Source organism: Meriones unguiculatus, chromosome 2 (genome assembly GCF_030254825.1).
Source record: "Meriones unguiculatus strain TT.TT164.6M chromosome 2, Bangor_MerUng_6.1, whole genome shotgun sequence".
NCBI lineage: Eukaryota > Metazoa > Chordata > Mammalia > Rodentia > Muridae > Meriones > Meriones unguiculatus.
In genome coordinates this window covers 65,187,691-65,208,786 of record NC_083350.1, presented here as the reverse complement: position 1 = coordinate 65,208,786, position 21,096 = coordinate 65,187,691, and the positions used below count along the sequence as shown (strand labels likewise).

At 39.3% G+C, this 21,096-nt stretch overlaps 1 protein-coding gene across 1 annotated transcript in view; it reads right to left on the bottom strand.

Annotated features, from left to right (window-relative positions):
* Window positions 1-20,935, bottom strand: part of Ccdc178 (coiled-coil domain containing 178) — a 330,861-nt gene extending 309,926 nt beyond the window's left edge. Inside the window, exons 1-3 of the mRNA XM_060378608.1 lie at window positions 20,684-20,935; window positions 15,205-15,447; window positions 11,500-11,522 (exon numbers count right to left, since the gene is read on the bottom strand). Of these exons, the coding sequence (XP_060234591.1) occupies window positions 11,500-11,522; window positions 15,205-15,447; window positions 20,684-20,935 (518 nt within the window). The remainder of the gene's footprint in view (window positions 1-11,499; window positions 11,523-15,204; window positions 15,448-20,683) is intronic.
* Window positions 20,936-21,096: the final 161 nt, after the last annotated feature.

The following is a 21,096-nucleotide window of genomic DNA, read 5'->3' as shown; positions in this document are numbered from 1 at the left end:
AGGGAGGTCCTCCTTCCCTTCCCTCTGACCTTAGCCTATCAGGTCTCATCAGGACTGGCTGCACTGTCTTCCTCTGTGGCCTGGTAAGACTGCTCCCCAATCAGGGGGAGATGATCAAAGATCCAGCCACTGAGTTCATGTCAGAGACAGTCCCTGTTCTCATTACTAGAGAACCCACTTGGATAATGAGCTGCCATGAGCTACATCTGTGCAGGGGTCTTAGGTTATCTCCATTGTATGGTCCTCATTGAGTATTAGTCTCAGAAAAGACTACTGAGCCCAGATTTCTTGGTTCTGTTGCTCTCCTTGTGGAGCTCCTGACCCCTCCAAGTCTTTCTATCTCCTTGTTCTTTCATAAGATTCCCTGCACTCTGCCCAAAGTTTGACTATTAGTCTCAGCATCTGCTTTGATACACTGCTGGGTGGAGTCTTTCAGAGACCCTCTGTGGTTGATTCCTGTCCTGTTCCCTATTTTCTCCCTCTTTCAATGTCCATTCCATTTGCCTTTCTGAATGATGATTGATCATCTTACCCAGGGGCCTCCTTCTTGCTTAGCTTCTTTAGGTGCACTGATTTTAGTATGTTTAACCTATATTTTATGTCTAATATCCACTTACAAGTGAGTATATACCATGTGTGTCTTTCTGATTCTGGGATACCTCACTCAGGATGATCTTTTCTAGTACCCACCATTTGCCTACAAATTTCATGATTTCCTTGTTTTTAAACCTAAGTAGTATTCTGTATAAATGTACCACAATTTCTGTATCCATTTCCTCACTTGAGGAACATCTGGGTTGTTTCCAGGTTCTGGCTATTATGAATAAAGCTGCTAGGAACATGGTTGAGCAAATGTCCTTGTTATGTACTTGAGCATCTTTTGGATATATGCCTAGGAGTGCTATAGCTGGATCTTGAGGTAGCACTATTCGTAATTGTCTGAGAAAGGGTCATATTGATTTCCAAAGTGGTTGTATAAGGTTACATTGCCACCAGCAGTGGAGGAGGGTTCCCCTTTCTCCACAACCTCTCAAGCATGTGTTGTCACTTGAGTTTTTGATTTTAGCCATGCTGATGGCTACAAGGTAAAATCTCAGGGCTGCTTTAATTTTCATTTGCCTGATGACTAAAGGCACTGAGCATTTCTTTAAGTGTTTCTCTGCCATTGTATATTCCTCTGCAGAGAATTCTCTGTTTAGCTCTGTACCCCATTTTTTAATTGGGTTATTTGATATTTTCCTGTTTAACATGAGTTCTTTATATATATCTGGATATTAGTCCTCTGTCAGATATAGGGTTGGTGAAGATCCTTTCCCAGTCTGTAGGCAGTCATTTTGTTCTGGTAACAGTGTCCTTTTCTTTACAGAAGCTTTTTATTTCATGAAATTCCATTTATTGATTGTTGCTCTTAGAGCATGTGCTGTTGGTGTTCTGTTCAGGAAGTTGTCTCCTGTGTCAATGAGTTCAAAGCTCTTCCCCAATTTTTCTTCTTCCAGGTTTAGTGTGTCTGTTTTGATGTTGAGGTCTTTGATCCACTTGGACTTTAGTTTTGTGCAGGGTGATAAATATGGATCTATTTACATTTTTCTGCATGTAGACATCCAGTTAGACCAGCACCATTTGTTGAAGATGCTGTCTTTTTTCCATTGTATGGTTTTTGGCTTCATTGTCAAAAATCAGGTATCTGTAGGTGTGTGGGTTCATTTCTGGACCTTCTATTGGATTCTGTTGGTCCACCATTCCTTTTTATGCTAGTACCATGCAGTTTTTATTACTATTTCTTTGTAGTACAGCTCGAGATCAAGTATGGAGATGATCTGTTGTTGTACAGGATTGTTTTGGCAATGCTGGGTTTTTTGTTTGTCCGTATGAGGTTGAAAATTGTTCTTTTGAGTTCTGTAAAGAATTGTATTGGTATTTTGATAGGGTTTGCATTGAATCTGTAGATTGTTTTTGGCAAAATGGCCATTTTCACTATATTAATTCTGCCTATCCATGAGAATGGGAGATTTTTCCAATGTCTTGATTTCTTCTTCAATTTCTTTCTTCAGAGAATTGAAGATTTTTTTCAAACAGATCTTTCACTTGCTTGGTTAGAATCACATCAAGGTACTTTATGTTATTAGTGGCTCTTCTGAAGGGTGTATTTTCCCTAATTTCTTTCTCAACCCTTTTCTCTTTTGTATACAGGATGGCTACTAATTTTTTTGAGTTAATTTTGTATCCAGCAACTTTGCTGAAGGTGTTTATCAGCTAAAGGAGTTTTCTGGTAGAATTTTTGGGGTCACTCATGTATGCTATCATGTCATTTGGAAATGGTGATACTTTGACTTATTCCTTTCCCATTTGTAAGCCCCTTGATCTCCTTTAGTTGTCTGATTGCTCTGCCTAGGACTTCAAATACTATGTTGGAGAGATAAGGAGAGAGTGAGCAGCCTTGCCTTGTTCCTGATTTCAGTGAGATTGCTCTAAGATTCTCTCCTTTTAGTTTGATGTTGGCTATAGGCTTGCTGTATGTTGCCTTTACTATGTCTAGGTATGTGCCTTTTATCCCTGATTTCTTCAAGACTTTAAACATGAATGGACGCTTGATTTTGTCAAATGCTTTTTTGGCATCTAAGGAGATAATCATGTCATTTTTCTCCTTCAGCTTGTTTATAAGGTAGATACATTGATGGATTTCCTTATATTGAACCACCCCTGCATGCCTGAGATAAAGCTTAAACTGTCATGGCAGAAGATATCTTTTATGTGTTCTTGGATTCGGTTTGTGACTATTTTATTGAGTATTTTTTGAATCAATATTCGTAAGAGAGATAGGTCTGAAGTTCTCTTTTATGTTTGGTGTCTGTGTGGTTTAGGTATCAAGGTGACTGTGGCTTCATAGAATGCTAATATTCCGTGGTAGTATAGTTTGAAGAGAATTGGAGTTAGCTCTTCTTTGAAGAATTTTGCACTGAAGCCATCTGGCCCTGGGCTTTTGTGTTTTTTGTGGTTTTTTTGTTTGTTTGTTTGTTTGTTTTATTTTTATTTATTTATTTTTTTGAAGGGTTGAAGGGAGGCTTTTGATGACTGTTTCTTTTTCCTTGGGGGCTATAGGACTATTCAAACTATTTACCTCATCTTGATCTAATTTTGGTGGACGGAATCTATCAAGAAAATTGTCAATTTCATTTAGATTTTCAAATTTTGGGGCATATAGGTTTTTGTAGTAAGACCTACTAATGGTTTGGATTTCCTCAGTGTCTGTTGTTATGTTCCCCTTTTTGTTTCTTATTTTGATGATTCATATAGTTTCTCTCTACCTTTTAGTTAGTTTGGCTAAGAGCTTGTCTATCTTGTTGATTTTCTCAAAGAACCAGATCTTGGTTTCATTGATTCTTTGAATTTTTTTTTGTTTGTTTCTAATTCATTGATTTCAGCTCTGAGTTTGATTATTTCCAATAGTCTACACCTCTGATGTGTCTGCCTCTTTTTTCCTAGGGTTTTTTAGGTGTCCTATTAATTTGCTTGTATGAGATGACTCCAACTTCTTTCTGCAGGCACTTAGTGCTACAAACTTTCCTCTTAGCACTGCTTTCATTGTGTCCCATTAGTTTGGGTATGTTGTGCCTTCATTTTCATTGAATTTTAGGAAATCTCTGATTTTTCTTATTTTTTTTTTTCATTTCTTCCTTGACCAAGCTCTCACTGAGTAGATAGTTCTTTAGTTTCCATGGGTATATAGGCTCTTTGTTATTTCTGTTGTTTTTGATGTCTAGTTTTAGGTCATGGTGGTCTGATAGGAAACAAGGGATTATTTCGATCTTCTTGTATCTGTTGAGTCTTGCCTTGTGCCTGACTATATAGTCAATTTTTGAGAAGTTTCTGTGAGGTGCTGAGAAACATCTATTTGGTCCACTTAACTTAGGACCTGTTTAAGTGTCATTATTTCCCTATTTACCTTCTGTCTAGATCTGTCCCTTGAAACCTTTGCTGGGTATTGTAATCTGAGTTGGCGACTGTGGCCCCTTAAAGTCTGCTTGACATCTGCCCAGGCCCTTTTGGCTTTCATAGTTTCTGATGAGAAATCTGCTGTGATTCTGATAGGTCTACCTTTATATGTTACTTGGCCTTTTTCCCTTGCTGCTTTTAATACCTTTTCTTTGTTCAGTAGATTTAGCGTTTTGACTACAATGTGACATGAGGAGTTTCTTTTCTGGTCTAGTCTGTTTGGTGTTCTGTAGGCCTCTTGTATGTTATAGACATCTCTTTTTAAGTTGGGAAAATTCTCTTTTATGATTTTCTTGAAAATGTTTTCTGGACCTTGGATCCTGGAATCTTCTTTTTCATCTATTCCTATTATTCTTAGATTTTATCTTTTCACGGCATCCTTGAGTTCTTGGGATGTTTTGTGTTTGGAACTTTTCTGATTTTACTTTTTCTTTGAGAGATGTGTGAATTTCTGCAAGTGTATCTTCACCTGAGATTCTCTCTTCATCTTTTGTATTCTACTGGTGATGCTCACCTTTATTGTTTCTGATATTTTTTTTTTTAAGTTTTTCAGCTCCTGGGTTTTCTCTGTTTGTGTGTTCTTTATTGATTCTAATACTGTTTTCATGTCTTATACCATTTCCTTCATCTGTTTGAATATGGATTCCTGTCTTTCCAGATGGCCTCTATTTTTTTGTTCATTTCCTCTCTATGTGCCAGTAGTTGTGCCTCTACTTGTGCCTCTATTTTTTTGGCCGTAGGTGCCTGTATTTATTTGAGAGCTTTTTTCGTTTCCTTTTTATGTGCTTCTAATAATCTGTATAAGCCTAGAATTGAGATCCTTTTCCTGTGTTTCCGATGAATTAGCATGTCCATTTATTTTGGGGTTGCTGGTGAAACCATAATGTCCTGATTTTTGTTGGATATGTTCTTATGCCAACCTCTAGCCATCTACTTATCTATAACCTTTTTCTGTTTGTTCCTGGAGTCTGTACTTCTGACTGGGTCCACTGATGGATCCACAGTTGAGAATACTGTCCCAAGAATCCTTATATTGCCCACAGTGGGTGTGTGGGTGGGAGGGTCCAATGTCTGGCTGATAGCGTAGAGCAACCCTGGATCTGGGATTCTGCATCTAAATTACTTGAAGGTGTATTCACTTCTAGCAGGCCTAATTGGAAAGTACAGGGGGTTCCCCTGTTCCCTACTCTCAGATTTGGGCCAGCAGAGAATAAATGAGAGTATAGGAGATCCATCAGCTCAGTGGTGTCCACTGTTTGTCCGCTGGGCAGCGAGACCCTTACTTAGAGTAGCCACTTTCTGTTGTCTCAGTCCTGGATCATGGAGGCTCCTATTAGGGAGCCGCAGCTGCAGCTGTTTCTGCAGATCTGGGAAGATGGTACCGCCACCTACTGGGAGGCCCTACACCATTGCAGACCAGGGAGGCCTGTAAGGGCAGCTGAGGGGGCTTGGGAAGCCTTTCTGGCCTGCCTCTGACCTGGGAGGCCCACAGTGGCCTACTGAACGGTGCTCACAGCTGCCTGCTGCCCACCAGTGGAACTGGGAGTTTTGCCTCTGCTGTCTCAGGTGCCAATCTGGGAGGCCTGTGCTTGTGTCAAGGGGAAGTGCTGGGGGGGGGGGAGGTTGAATATTCTTCGCTCTCAATCTGCAGAGAGGTCTGCAGGTGACCTGGATCCAAACGGTCTCAGCTCACAGGTTGTCCCCTCTCTCCCAGGAAGCCTCAGTGGCAATATTCTGGCTTCAGATGCCCTTCCACTCACTGATTTTAGAGTTTTGGATCCTGTGTGCCTCATATAAGGTATGAGCTGGTCACCCACCATCTTGGATCTCTAGTTTTTATATTTTAATTTTTTTTCAGTTGTACTTTTTGTTTTTATTTATTTACTATTTATGACAATTTGTTCATTTTGTATCCCTCTCCCTCATCTCCGTCCATTCCCACCCCCTCCCATATCTCTCTTTATAACCCTCCCAAAGTCCACCCTCTTCTATTCCACCCTAGCCTATCAGGTCTCATCAGGACTGGCTGCATTACCTTCCTCAGTGGCCTGGCAAAACTGCAGCCCCCAGGAGAAGGTGATCAAAGAGCTGACCACTAAGTTCATGACAGAGACAGCCCCTGCTCCACTTACTGAGGAGCCCACATGGAAACTGAGCAGCCTATGGGCTTCATCTGGGCAGGGGCTCTAGGCCGTTTCCAGGAGTAGCCCTTGGTTGGAGTATCTGTCTCTGAAGGCTCCCCTGGGCCCAGGGTTTTTGGCTCTATTGGTCTTATCAAACTCCAGTCCCTTCCATGTCTTTTTAACTCTCCCTTCTTCCATAAGTTTCCCTACACATTGCCCAATTTTTGGCTATGAGTCTCCGCATTTCCTTCAATACCCTGATAGGTAGAGTCTTCAGAGGCCACCTGTGGAAGGCTCCTGTCTTGTTTCCTGTCTTTTACTTCTTCCTTTGTCTGTCCTGTTTGCCCTTCTGAGTGAGGTATCAGCCTCTTCCCTAGGTTCCTCCTTGTTGGTTAGCTTCTTTAGGACTGTAGATCTTAGTATGTTTATCCTATATTATCTGTCTAATATCCATTTATAAGTGAGTTTATACCATATGTGTCTTTCTACTTCTGGGTTACCTCACTAGGGAGGATCTTTTCTAGTTCTATCTAGTTTGCCTACAGATTTCATGGTTTCCTTGGGTTTTTTTGTGTGTTGTTTTTATTAAATTTTTATTTTTTATATTAATTAGTTTATTCGTTTTGTATCCCAGCTATAGCCCCTCCCTCATTTCCTTGCAATCACACTCTCCATCCCTCATCTCCTCCCATGCCCCACTCCAAGTCCACTGATAGTAGAGGACCTCCTCCACTTCCATCTGACTCTAGCTTATCAGGTAGAGTCAGGACAGGCTTCCATCAGGACAGGCTGCATGGTCCTCCTCTGTGGCCTGACAAGGCTGCACCCGCTCAGGGTAAACAAAGAGCCAGCCACTGAGTTCATGTCAGAGACAGTCCCTCTTCCCCTTACTAGGACACTGACTTGGAGACTGAGGGGACATGGGCTACATCTGAGGAAGGGTTTTAAGTTATATCCATAAATAGTCCTTGGTTGGAATAGCAATCTCAGAAATGACCCCTGTGCCCAGATTTTTTGGTTCTGTTGGTCTCCTTGTGAAGCTCCTGTATCCTCCAGTTCTTTCTATCTCTCCCTTCTTTCCTAAGATTCCTTGCATTCTGCCCAAAGTTTGGTCATGAGTCTCAGTGTCTGCTTTGATACCCTGCTAGGTAGAGTCTTTCGGAGGTCCTCCGTGGTAGGCTGCTGTCCTGTTTCCTGTTTTCTTCTTCCAATGCCCATCCTGTTTGTCTTTCTGAGTGAGGATTGATCATCTTACCTAGGGTCCTCCTTCTTGATTAGCTTTCTTAGGTATACAGAGTTTAGTATGTTTATCCTAATATATATGTATAATATCCACTGATAAGTGAATATATGCCATGTGTGTCTTTCTGCTTCTGAGATACTTCACTCAGGATAATCTTTTCTAGATCCCACCATTTGCTGCAAATTTCATCATTTCCTTGTTTTTAATTGCTGAATAGTATTCCATTGTGCAAATGTACCACAATTTTTATATCCATTCCTCTGTTGAGGGGCATCTGGGTTGTTTCCAGGTTCTGGCTATTATGAATAAAGCTGCTATGAACGTGGTTGAACAAATGTCCTTGTTGTGTACTTGAGCAAATTTTGGATATATGCCTAGGAGTGCTATAGCTGGATCTAGAGATAGCACTATTCCTAATTGTCTAAGAAAGCTCCAGATTGCTTTCCAAAGTGGTTGTACAGTTTACATTTCCACCAGCAATGGAGGATGTTTCCCCTTTCCACATGCTCTCCAGCATGCATTATCACTTGAGGTTTTTGTTTGTTTGTTTGTTTGTTTTTTAATATTAGTCATTCTGATGAGTGTAAGGTGAAATCTCAGGGTTGTTTTGATTTGCATTTCCCTGATGACTAAGGACATTGAGCATTTCTGTGTTTTTCTGCCATTCTATATTCCTCTGCAGAGAATTCTCTGTTTAGCTCTGTACCCCATTTTTTAATTGGATTACTTCATTTGTTACTTTTTAAGTTCTTGAGTTCTTTATATATTCTGGATATTAACCCTCTGTCAGATATAGGGTTGGTGAAGATCCTTTCCCAGTCTTTAGACTGTTCTTTTCTTCTGTTGACACTGTCCTTTGCTTAGGTTTCTTTGTTTTTAATTGCTGAGTAGTATTCCATTGTGTAAATGCACCACAACTTCTGTATCCATTCTTCAGTTGAGGAACATCTAGGTTGTTTCCAGATTCTGGCTATTATCAATAAAGCTGCTATGAACATACTTGAACAAATGTCCTTGTTGTACTTTTTGAGTATCTTTTGGATATATACCTAGGAGTATTATAGCTGGATCTTGAGGTAGCTGTATTACTAATTTTCTGAGAAAGCACTAGATTGATTTCCAAAGTGGTTGTACAAGGTTGCACTCTCACCAGCAATGGAGGAGGCTTCTCCTTTCTCTACAACCTCTCCAGAATGTGTCATACCTTGAGTTTTTGGTGTTAGCTATTCTGATTGGTATGAGGTAGAATCTCAGTGTTGTTTTGATTTACATTTCCCTGAAGACTAATAACATTGACCATCTCTTTAAGTGTTTCTCTGCCATTCATTATTCCTCTGGTGAGAATTCTCTGTTTAGCTCTGTACCCCATTTTTTAATTGGTTTACTTGGTTTGTTGGTGTTTAACTTCTTGAGTTTTTTTTATATATTCTGGATGTTAGCCCTCTTTCAGATGTAGGGTTGGTGAGGATCTTTGCCCATTCTTTAGGCTGTCATTTTGTTCTGTTGAGAATGTCCTTGGGTTTACAGAAGATTTTTAGTTTCATGTGGTCCCATTTATTGATTGTCGATCTTAGAACCTGTGCTGTTGGTGTTCTGTTCAGGAAGTTGTCTCAGAATTATAGATGTGTGTTACTGATCATTCAATACATAAAGTCACTGGTTGTGGTAATAATATAATATGATGGAGGGTAAAGGTCTAGGTAAGCATACTGGAGCAGTTTGATTCTGTTGAAATAGCAATACCTTTTTATTATTATTATGTAAGTTTTTATTTAGAGAAATGTTAAGTGTCACCTGCAAGACAGTGACTAAGAAACAACTTTAAAATTGCATCAGAAAAAATATAAAAAACAAAACAAAACAAAAACAACACCAACACATAAAAATTAAATAGCCATAAAATATGGCAGCTATAGTTATAGAATTATAATTCTGAGGGTTTTTTTGTCTTTTAAATAATATAGAAAAGCAATTCTAAGTCAAAGAGCATACTGAATTTTATCTTTGTAGTCATTATTTTTCATTATTTCTTAATATGGCTTTCAGTTAAACTATCTGCTTTTTGTTTTTTGTTTTGTTTTGGTTCAGCCCAAAAGAAATCTCCTTAAATATTTCTTAGGTAACAGGTCTATTAATAATACACACGTTTCAGTATAATTTATTTGGGAATGTCTAAATTTATTCTTATTAAAAGACACTTTTAAAGGACTGAAGAAATTTTGGATGACATAGACTTGCTTAGGTTTCTTTTGAAGTCTTCAGGCTTCCAAAGATTTAGGTGACAAGTGGACGGACCATCTGATTGGGGATTTCTTATACTTGGCCAATCCCTTTTTCCTTAAATAATCATCTCTTTTCCCCAGGCTTCAAATAATTTGACTAATTTGCCTGTTGGTATCAATCTCTTTGATTTGATTTTACTTGAATTTCTCTGAGTGTAATAAAGTGTAGGTACACATATTTTAACAAATTTAGAAGTTTTTCAGAAAAAAATTCCCCAAAAAAGATTCTTTTGTCTGTGTGATTCTCTGCCCTCCCAGTCACATGTGTAACACTTGCATGGATTTATAGTAAGCTTGGACTTTTGGTTTTCTTCATCCTTATGTTCACTGCTCAGACTCTGCTGACCTATCTAGTTTTCATATTCTTGCCTCCATTCAAATCTGCCCTAGACAACTACAGTGAAGATTATAATTTCAGCCATTTTACATCTTAGCACTCAAATCTCTTTCTAGTTAGTATTTCATAATTTCTTTTTACCAATTTAGCTCTTATTGGTTGAGTCATTACTTTCATGAATAAGCTTAACTCATTATACCTTCCTGTTGTCTCATTGAAGATATTTAAAACAAACTGATACTAAATATTTTTGTTTAATAGTTGAGTACAAATTTTGGGCTTTTTCTTGGACAGTTTGTGTTCATTGTTTATTTTATTTTTTATGAAGAGGGAAAGTATTTTTCCTTTGAAAACACCATAATTTTCATAGACATGAACATTTTAAATATTTTAATGTAAAATGGATATCAAGAAGTGGATTTGCTCTTGACTGTTGCTAATTTATCTAAATGTTTTGTGAAGTATCAGGTGCATCTTTGAAATCTACTTCTCTGGTTCACTACAGTTTCATGTCAGATACCTGAAATATCTAGAACCAAACAAAAAGAAAGGAAAGAAAAGAAAAGAAGAGGAGAGGAGAAGAGAGGAGAAGAGAGGAGAGGAGAGGAAGAAGAGAAGAGAAGAGAAGAGAAGAGAAGAGAAGAGAAGAGAAGAGAAGAGAAGAGAACTGCTCAGCTCAGCAAAATTGGTCTGTTTTGTGGCGCTCTGTCCAGTTTATCCAGGCTAGTTACACCTGTGTAGTACAAAGAATTCAACCAGAAAAGAGAGATATGGTCATATATTCTGAGTTTATTCCTAACCTTCATATCTGCTTATTTCTGGAATCCCTAACTTTAAAGGTTTTTGAAAATCTCATTCTGAATATTACATGCATTTTCCCAACCCTTTTCTTCCCAGGCATTTTGATCTATTTGTGGCTTGCTCCAGTTATTATCTGCCGCCTCAGGATAGCATACGCTGCCTGGAGGCTCCTAAAGCGCTGTGATGGGAATTAGTCAGGCAGGTCAAGACCCTCAAGTGGAAAATTTTGGAAACAAAAGCTCATTTCTTCTGTCACTAGAAATTCACCACACAAGTATGGAACACTCTCGTGGCTGCCATTGATACAGGGAACAGAAAGCAGGCAATGTCAATTGCCTTGATGTTCTAGCTCAGTCGGCTGTTTGGTTAATGGCTTTCTCCTTGCTTGGCAGCAACTTTTTGCTAGATTCTAGGGCATCTAACAATGTTCATCTTTCTTTTAGGTTTTTAATAATTCTTATTGTTTTTTTAAATTTTTATTAATTATATTTTATTTACTTTGTATCCCCCCATAAACCCCTCTCTACAATGTTCATTCTTATGTGAGTAATCTATTCCATCCACCCATCCTTCTCTCCCCTACAACTTCTTCAGTGTTTTAATAACATGTAAAATACTACTTTCAGTTTTCCACCTATTCTGATATAAAAATGGCAAACTGCATATTACCAAAAATTCAACATTTTAGAGAAAAATAAAGGAATCATTACATTTTCTTACCATTCTTCAAAAGAAGTTTCAAACTGTCAAAACAAAAGAGTTCAATAAAAATAAAACTTTAAACATCTCAAAAACAATTGGTAGATTTCACTTAAAATTCACTTAAATTTAAACTCAGTGATAAAATTAAGTTCTTTGCTTCGTTTAATTGGTAGTCGTATGCTTTCTCTTGTTTCATGAGATTTGTGCAATATGTGTATATATTTCTCAAGACCGCTTTTCATTATTACAAGACTTGTCCACATTTTAAAACCTATGCATCTCTCAATGTTAACCATTCTGATGCTTCTTATCCCCAAAAGACGTGCTACACAGAGATTCAGAGAATCATTGATACCAAAGCATGCTAAGTGGATCCTACGGAAATATGCATCACCTTCAGAGTGCAGAAACATATATAACTGGAGGGGTGGTAAAGATATGAGGGGATACTAACTTTTAGAATGGGAAGAAAAAAGAATAAATGTATAAGCATAGGGTTAGAATGTTCCTTACGAGAAGATTGCTGGGGGCTGTGAGACACAGTTTTAATCCCAGCACGATGAGGAGGTAGAAACAGGCAGGTTTCTGTGACTTCAAGGATAGCCTGGTATAGGTTATGTGTTCTAGGCCAGTGAGGAGTACATAATGAGACTCTGTTTCAAAATAAGAACAAAACAAAACAAAAATCTATATTTCAAACATGGACAGTAGTGACTTGAGAAAATAAGGGCAATTTGAAGATCGTATGGTGAGAAGACATAAATGGCAGAAAGGATCCTTGCAGCGGAGATGACAGAGATCATCAGGGATGTGGGCAGAGCTGGAAGAGAAGCTTCTCTAGGTGATAAGAGCTGGTACTTGTGATATTCAACGATGTGTTTGGGTGGGATAACAACAGTTTGAGGCATTTTGTTACATCTTTCACTGTCATAAAATTAATGGGTGGTGAAGGGGAAGACATGAGATTTTGAGCAGAGAGGAGGACTATAGTTATGAGCATAGATTATTTTGGCATAGATTATTATAGGAAGTTCTGATTGACAGTCAGAATAATTTCAGAGTACCATTAAAGACACTATCCAGGTTGACTTTGGTCATCATAAATAAATTATTATAAAGTAGATTTTTCCAGAATGCTCTCTTGTGGTATTCAGCATTCCAGGTGTAGGGGTGGAACCAGGAATAACCAGACAGATTTGCAGTTGGCATTTTACCATTTCAGAAGGATAGTAGAACAGACAAGTGTGTGGAAACATACGCAGCAGTTGGTCTCTATTTCAGGAGATGGATTAAGGCAAATGCCAAAAATAGAGAGGAAACAATAGCTATTTCAGATTCTGAAGATCCATAGGCTTTAAGTAAAATACAGTAACAGAACGAGAGAAGTCTAAATTGCAAGGAGATAGTAGAGAATTAATCAATAAATGTGAAGCTTCAGAGTTAAAGAACATCGTGAATGATGTCCAATTTCCCGGTTAGAATTGGGAGCACTTTGACATCCACACTTTGTAACCGCTCCATTGGCAGATTGTCAGGGATAGATGTCAGTGCAAGGTGTGGAGAGGGCGGGCTCGGCCACCAGGCACACCTGGCCTGCAGGTTGACTCTGCACTCACTGTGTGATCTTAAGGAACATAGGCTTCTGAGGTCATTTTCCTCATCTGTACTTGAGATTCTGCCTTGGAAGTTCAGATAAGGATTCATGAGATCACAGACAATGACTAGTAAAAAGATATGGATGGTTTTATATCATGCTGTTGTCAGTTTATTGACAAAAATGTTATTTTTTGTCTTTGAACAGCATTATATTAATATTTTAGGCATTTCATATATATATGTTCTAAAATCATGGTAGCATCCTGAAAATTTGTATTAAGCAGAGAGAAAAATTTAAACACAGTAGAGTTCATTCTAAACTAAGCAAGATGTAGCTTAGGCACCCAGGACATAATGTAGAAGGCAAAGATGATTATTTACTTGTATGGAAAGTTACCCAGGATTTCTTTTTTATCATTGGTCATGGTTCCTACTCTGTGGAGAAGTAAAATATATGGGAAACATAACCAAACATTCACTCTGAAGATATTTCTTTCCAAGGTCATCATGGCTTGAACTGAAAATGTCCTTGAGAAGCTCTGTGTACTTGAATCTACAGCTGATGAGGTTGTTAGGAGATGAGAGCCCTTTTGAAGAAAGTAGGCCCAGCCATGTTTTCTACTGAGTCTCTGTTTCCTGTTTCGCCATGATGTGAAGAAGTATCTGTGGCCCTAGCTGCACTTCCCTGATGCTATGGTGCTCCCTGATAGATGCCTTGCCTACCGTGCTGTCATGAAGTACATCCCTCAAATGGTAAATCCTTCCAGGGGTGCCTTTTGGTTAGTATTCTGTCACATGAAGACAACAAAAAATTTTTCAGTTGAACAAGGTGCTGAATTATTTTAAATTATGTTTTACCATGTTTCATTTCACAAGAACATTCCACAGTAATTCTATGAGATTCTAAGAGATGTAATACAGCAAAATAGGTGGTGTGCTTTACATTAGGGTTTCGTAAACAGTGCCTATCATAATGGTTTATCAAGGCACCTACAGCTCTGTCTTTACCGTTCTAAATGATATGGATAATTAAGAAGTAGAACATACATGAAATGTGCAGCACACCCCATTAATCAATGCTATCCTGTTCTTTTTCTTTATGTACGATTCCATACCCAGGGACCCACCTGCTGTATGACTGTAACTGTGCTAAGGGTTTTTGATTCGGAGGTGTATAGGTGAAACAGGTACTGCCACAGAACAATATTGAATGTTATTATTCAATAATAATATATACCACTATTCACAGTAATAGCTCATGTGTGTGCACTGGGGTCCTTCCTATTCTGGAACTTGATCTAACACTCTGTCAAGTTTCCTCATACCTACCAAAGGTCACGCAACATGTCTCTTCAAAACCTGTGATCTTAATGCTTCTCAAAAGAGATGACTTCCTAGAGCAGAACATTCTCTAGGCCAGATCCAGGGGTGAAAATAAAGGAACAAAAAGAGGACAGAGGTGTAGCAACCTCCCACCCCACACCCTAACCATGTGAGTTAGTTTTTAGAATGCTTTCTTAGCAACCTCCCACCCCACACCCTAACCATGTGAGTTAGTTTTTAGAATGCTTTCTTAGTAACAGGTAGAAGTTTTTGATTTTTTTTATTAAGTCATTCCTAGATAAAAATGATTGCAAGTGGCAGAGAGCTCAATCTGAAATTCTTCTTAGGATAGCAAAGGCATAATTTGACAGGTTAACGTGACCAAGAAAGAATCATTATATCTTCATCAAAAAACTTAGTGTATTTATTAAGCAGTAAGAAAACTCATTTAAAGGTCACACCGACCTTTTAGACTACAAATTTATTTATAGTTTAATCAGTTCAGTGCCTCCCCACTCTAGGATACGAATTCTATTTAACTTTTAGTCATGTCGGCTGATGAGAATGACAGCTTAGCATGATTGTTTATGTTAAAGAACAAACAAACAGGGAAAAACCTGTTTAATGAGGTCATTGCACCCCCTGGAGTGAGACTCTCAAAAGAACTTGTCTAGACTAGTAATTAATCATCTGAGCTAAAATTCCAAATTTTCTAGAAATTATCAAAATAATTTCCTATTCTCCTGAAATGAAACACCTCAATATTTGTAGAATTTATCTCCAAAAGTTAAATAAGTCACTTACTTGTTTCAAATGCTCCTGTATTTTGGATTCCACATCTTCGATGTGGGAAATCATTTTGGTGATGCATGGTGTAGGTATTTTAACCAAAGAACAGCTGTGCCGTCGACTCGGGTAGCTGAGAAAGATGATTCTGTTCACTTCTGATGGGTTGTAGTCCATGGGAGAGGTCAGGGATAAGTACAGAACAGCACATTGTAATTTTAAGGACATGCAGAAAGCTTTCCCCACATTTGTCTTAGTACTCTAAATATCCAACAGATATGTCAAAAATATGATTAAAACCTCAAACTTTAAAAGTTCAAATAAGATAATCGCTTAGGCTAAGTGGGTAATAGAACAAACTGAAGTGAACTAGATAAACCCCAATGAAATGGAGAGATGGCTCAGCAGAAGGATGACCATGGTTTAGAGTCCCTGAACTCTTGTAAATGTTGGGTCAGTGTGACAGCTTCCTGGAAGCCCAGGACATGGAGGATAGAATTGGAGGAGCTGGTGAACAAGCTCCTTAGCTAGACCACCTAGAATCTATAAGCTCAGGGTTTAGGGAGAGACCATGCCTTAAGGTTCATGTGGAGAATGAGCGGAGAAGACACCTATTTTCAACTGTGGCCCTCTACCATCAATCATACACATTTACATGCATATACACATGAGCATACATAACACATGCATACTAAAAAGAAGTTAAAACAGTCCATAGCTTTGTGAACTAAACATTGAAATAAGTAATTTAAAAATGACAGAAAATAACCAGTTGATTAATTCTTTTTTATTTTTCTTTTTTTATTAATTACACTTTATTCACTTTGTATCCCCCCATGTTCCCCTCCCTCCTTCCCTCCCAATTTCACCCTCCCTCCCCCTTCTCCACATATGACCCTCCCCAAGTTCACTGATAGGGGAAGTCTTCCTCTCCATCCCTCTGACCCTAGTCTATCAGGTTTCATCAGGAGAAGCTGCATTGTCATCCTCTGTGGCCTGGTAAGGTTGCTTTTCCCTCAGGGGGAGGTGATCAAAGAGCAGGCCAATCAGTTCATGTCCCTGTTCCCATTACTATGGAACCCATTTGGACACTGAACTGTCATGGGCTATGTCTGTGCAGGGGTTCTAGTATTATCTCCATCAATGATCCTTGGTTGGGGTATCAGTCTCAGAAAAGACCTCTGTGCCCAGATTTTTTGGTTCTGTTCCTCTCCTTGTGGAGCTTCTGTCCTCTCCAGGTCCTATTTTTTCCTACTTCTTTTATGAAACTCCCTTTACTCTGCCTGAAGGTTGGCCATAGGTCTCAGTCTGCTTTGATACCCTGCAGAGTAGAGCTTTTCAGAGGCCCTGTGTGGCAGGCTCCTGTACTTTTCCCTGTCTTCTCTTTCTGACTTCCATCCTCTTTGCTTTTCTGGATGGGGTTTGAGCATTTGGTCAGAGTCCTTCTTTGAGTCCTTCTTCTTGATTAGTTTCTTTAGGTGTACAGATTTTAGTAGATTTATCCTATATTATATGTCTAATAAAGAAAGAGAATTTCAGGCCAATCTCCCTTAGGAACATTGATGAAAAAATACTCAACAAAATATTTGCAAACCGAATGCAAGAACACATCAAAGATATCATCCTTTATGACCAAGTAGGCTTCATCCCAGGCATGCAGGGGTAGTTCAATATATGGAAATCCATCAATGTGATCCACATATAAACAAACTGAAGGAAAAAAAAAAAACCACATGATCATCTCCTTAGATGCTGGAAAAGCATTTGACAAAATCCAACATCCATTCATGTTCAAAGTATTGGAGCGATCAGGGATACAAGGCACATATCTAAACATAATAAAGGCAATATACAGCAAGACTATAGCCAATATCAAACTCAATGGAGAGAAACTTAAATCAATACCACTGAAATCAGGAACAAGGCAAGGCTGCCCACTCTCTCCATATCTCTTCAACATAGTTCTCAAAGTCCTTGCTAGAGCAATAAGACAATTAGAGGAGATCAAGAGGATTCAATTCAGAAAGGAAGAAGTCAAATTATCACTATTTGCAGATGATATGATAGTATAACTGAGTGGCCCCAAAAACTCTACCAAGAAACACTTACAGCTGATAAACACCTTCAGCAAAATTAACTCAAAAAACAAAACAAAACAAAACAACAACAGCAACAAAAAACAGTAGTCCTCCTATATACAAAAGACAAAAGGGCTGAGAAAGAAATTAGGGAAACAACACCCTTCACAATAGCCACAAAGGACATCCTTCACAATAGCCACAAAGGACATGAAGTACCTTGGTGTGAGCCTAACCAAGCAAGTCAAAGACTTGTATGAAAAAATTTTCAGGTCTCTGAAGAAAGAATTAGAAGATATCAGAAGATGGAAAGATTTTCCATGCTCATGGATTGGCAGGATTAATATAGTAAAAAATGGCTTTCTTATCAAAAGCAATCTACAAATTCAATGCAATTCCCACCAAACTATTAATTCTTAAAATCAATTCCAAATCACTTTTAAAAATGAGTGCAAATACAAAGGAAGCTGTTAGGAACATGGTTGAACAATTGTCCTAGTTGTATACTTGAGCATATTTTGGGTATATACCTAGGAGAGGTACAGCTGGATGTTGAGGAAGCACTATTCCTAATTGTCTGACAAAGTGTCAGGTTGATTTCCAAAGTAATTGTACAAGTTTGTATTCCCAACAGCAATGGAGGGTTCCCCTTTCTCCACATCCTCTCCAGCATGTTTTGCCACTTGAGTTTTTATCTTAGCCATTCTGGTGGGTGTAAGGTGAAATCTCAGGGTCTTTTTTATTTGCATTTCCCTAATGACTAAAGACTTGGATCATGTTTTTAACTGTTTCTCTCCAATTCATTATTCTTCTATTGAGAATTCTCTATTTGCTCAACCATGTTCATAGCAGCTTTATTCATAATAGTCAGAATCTGAAAACAACCCAGATGTCCCTCAACTGAGGAATGGATACAGAAATTGTGGTACATTTACAGAATGGAATACTACTCAACTATTAAAAATGAGGAAATCATGAAATTTTCAGGCAAATGTATAGAACTAGAAAAGATCATCTTGAATGAGGTATCCCAGAAGCAGAAAGACAGACATGGTATATACAGACTTATAAGTGGATATTAAGCATAATATATATTAAGTATAATATATAATATATATATATATTAGATATATAATATAGAACAAACATACTAAAATTTACAGTCCAAAAGAAGCTAAGCAAGTAGGAGGACCCTGGGAGAGATACTCAATCCTAATTCAGAAAGGCAAACAGGATAGACATCAGAAGAGGGAGAAAACAAGGAACAGAACAGGAGCCTACCACAGAGGGCCTCTGAAAGGCTCTACACATTAGGATAGATGCTGAGACTTATAGCTAAACTTTCGGCAGAGTGTAGGGAATCTTAGGAAAGAAAGGGGAGACAGAAAGACCTGAGGGGGGAATAGGAGCTCCACAAGAAGAGCAAAAGAACAACAACAAAAAAATCTGGGTCCAGGGGTATTTTCTGAGACTGATACTCCAACCAAGGGTGATGCATGGAGATAACCTAGAACCCCTGCACAGATGTAACCCATGCCAGATCAGTGTCCAAGTGGGTTCCCTAGTAATGGGCACAGGGACTGTCTCTGACATGAACTCAGTGGCTGGTTTTTTTACACCCACCCCCGAGGGGGTGGCAGCTTTGCCAGGCCACAGAGGAAGATGATGCAGCCAGTCCTGATGAGACCTGATAGGCTAGGGTCAGATGAAAGGAGAGGAAGACCTCCCCTATCAGTTGACTGGAAAAGGGCCATGGGAGGAGAAGAGGGAGGGAAGGTGGGACTTAGAGGGGGCGAGGGAAGGGTTTACAGCTGGGATACAAAGTGAATAAATTGTAATAAATATTTTTTTTTTAAATATGAGCCATAATGTTTGGCTTCTTTAGGTCTGTAGATTTTAGCATGGCTGTCTTATATTATACAAATATATTATCCACTTATAAGTAAGTGTATATTATGTGTCTTTCTGCTTCTGGGATACCTCACTCAGGATGATCTTTTCTAGTTCCATCCATTTGCCTGCAAATTTCATGATTTCCTTGTTTTTAATAGCTGAGTAGTGTTCCATTATGTAAACCTACCATAATTTCTGTATCCATTCCCCCACTGAGGGACATCTAAATTGTTTCCAGATTCTGGCTGTTATGAAAAAAAGCTGCTCTGAATATAGTTGAGCAAATATCCTTATTGAATGGTGGGGCATCTTTTGGGTATATGCCCTGGAGCAGTATAGCTGGACCTTGAGGTAGTGTTATTTCCAATTTTGTGAGAAAGCACCAGATTGATTTCCAAAGTGGTTGTCCAAGTTTGCACTCCCACCAGCAATGTCGATGCAGCCTTACCAGGCCACAGAATAAAAGGATCCAGGCAGTCCTGATGAGATTTGGTAAGCTATGGGCAGATGGCAGAGGAGGAGAACTTCCCTTTTCAGTGGGCAAGGGGAAGGGGATGGGGAAGAGAGGGAGTGAGGGTGGGACTGGGAGGAGTTGAGGGAGGAGGCTTCAATCAGGATATATAATGAATAAATTGTAAAAAGAAATGAAGAGTGGCCATTGTCACAGTAAATTCTACCAGAGTGGACACAGGACTAGCCACAGGATTGTCATCATGGATTGCTGCAGCCATGAATCATCTGAAGGAATGGCAGGCATGGGAGCGTTAGCAGGCCTTCTGGTGTTGGTCTCCGTGGTTTGCCTGTGGTATATATGCAAGATTAGAGTCTCACAACAGCGTAATGCAGCCATGACCATTCAGTCCTTTACAGCCATTGAAGCAGGACAGTCTCCCCAAACATGGTTGGCTACCATAAAAAGCTAAAATGATACGCTCAGGATGCTAGGCTAAGCACTGCACTCAGGGTCAGCTGCTTTGGACCCAGAGAAGAGCATGTCTGATTGCATGCGGGTTGATGCCCCAGGTCCCGCCTCTGAGAAAAAGGTATTGGACGGGTCTGATGCTCTTTGGGTGGATGACACCTAAATGAACATCAGTACAAAGTCCCAATTTATTTCTAATATCAGAGATCAGACCTCTACTCTTGCCTGATGCGTCTAAAACAAAAAGGGGGAACTGTAGAGAGCTGCGGAATGCTATGCCTTAAAGATGGAGCTGGTTTCCACCTTCCACCTTCCCGAAGGTGAGTGCTCTCTGTCACGAACAATTCCACATTTGGCTAAGGCTGAGGATCTGGCTTGCTTCCATGTATGTGGACCTATCTGCATTGCCCACGTGGCACGCTGGGGTTGGCTACCCAGAGGCTATTTAAGCTGTGGGCTGGCTTTCCCCAGGGTCAGATGATTGTTCAAGGTTCCTGAATAAACTGCATTGAAAAAAAAAAAAGTTACCCCTAAATACGTATTTAGTTTGCCCTTTCCAGAGATCATACATCTTCCCATGTAATGAAGGCCTCTCCCCACATACCATGGAGCTCCCTCCTGAAACCCCTTGTGAGCTGCTCCTGTGGGAAAAATAAATCAATAAAAGCAGGTCTTCTTCCTCACTGTGACCTCGTTTTTCAGCTTCTATTTCCGAAAATTGGAGTCTCACATAAAGAATGATTGATGTTCTCCTTGCATCATTCGGGCTGTACTCATCACAAAACTCACTCATGCTGATGTGCCTCAGTGATTCCAAAAGGACTAAAGGTTGCAGAAGTGCAGCAAAGGCGCACATGACACTCCTCCCAGGTGCTTTCTTGAAGTCCTGTCACTCTGAGGACTCCACAGGGTGCATGATGGCAGCATGCACTAATCTTGCACAGGATGGATGATGTAGTTTCAGCGAGAGCAGTGTGTATCAGCTGACCTTGAGGAAAAAGGAAGTGATGTTGATGT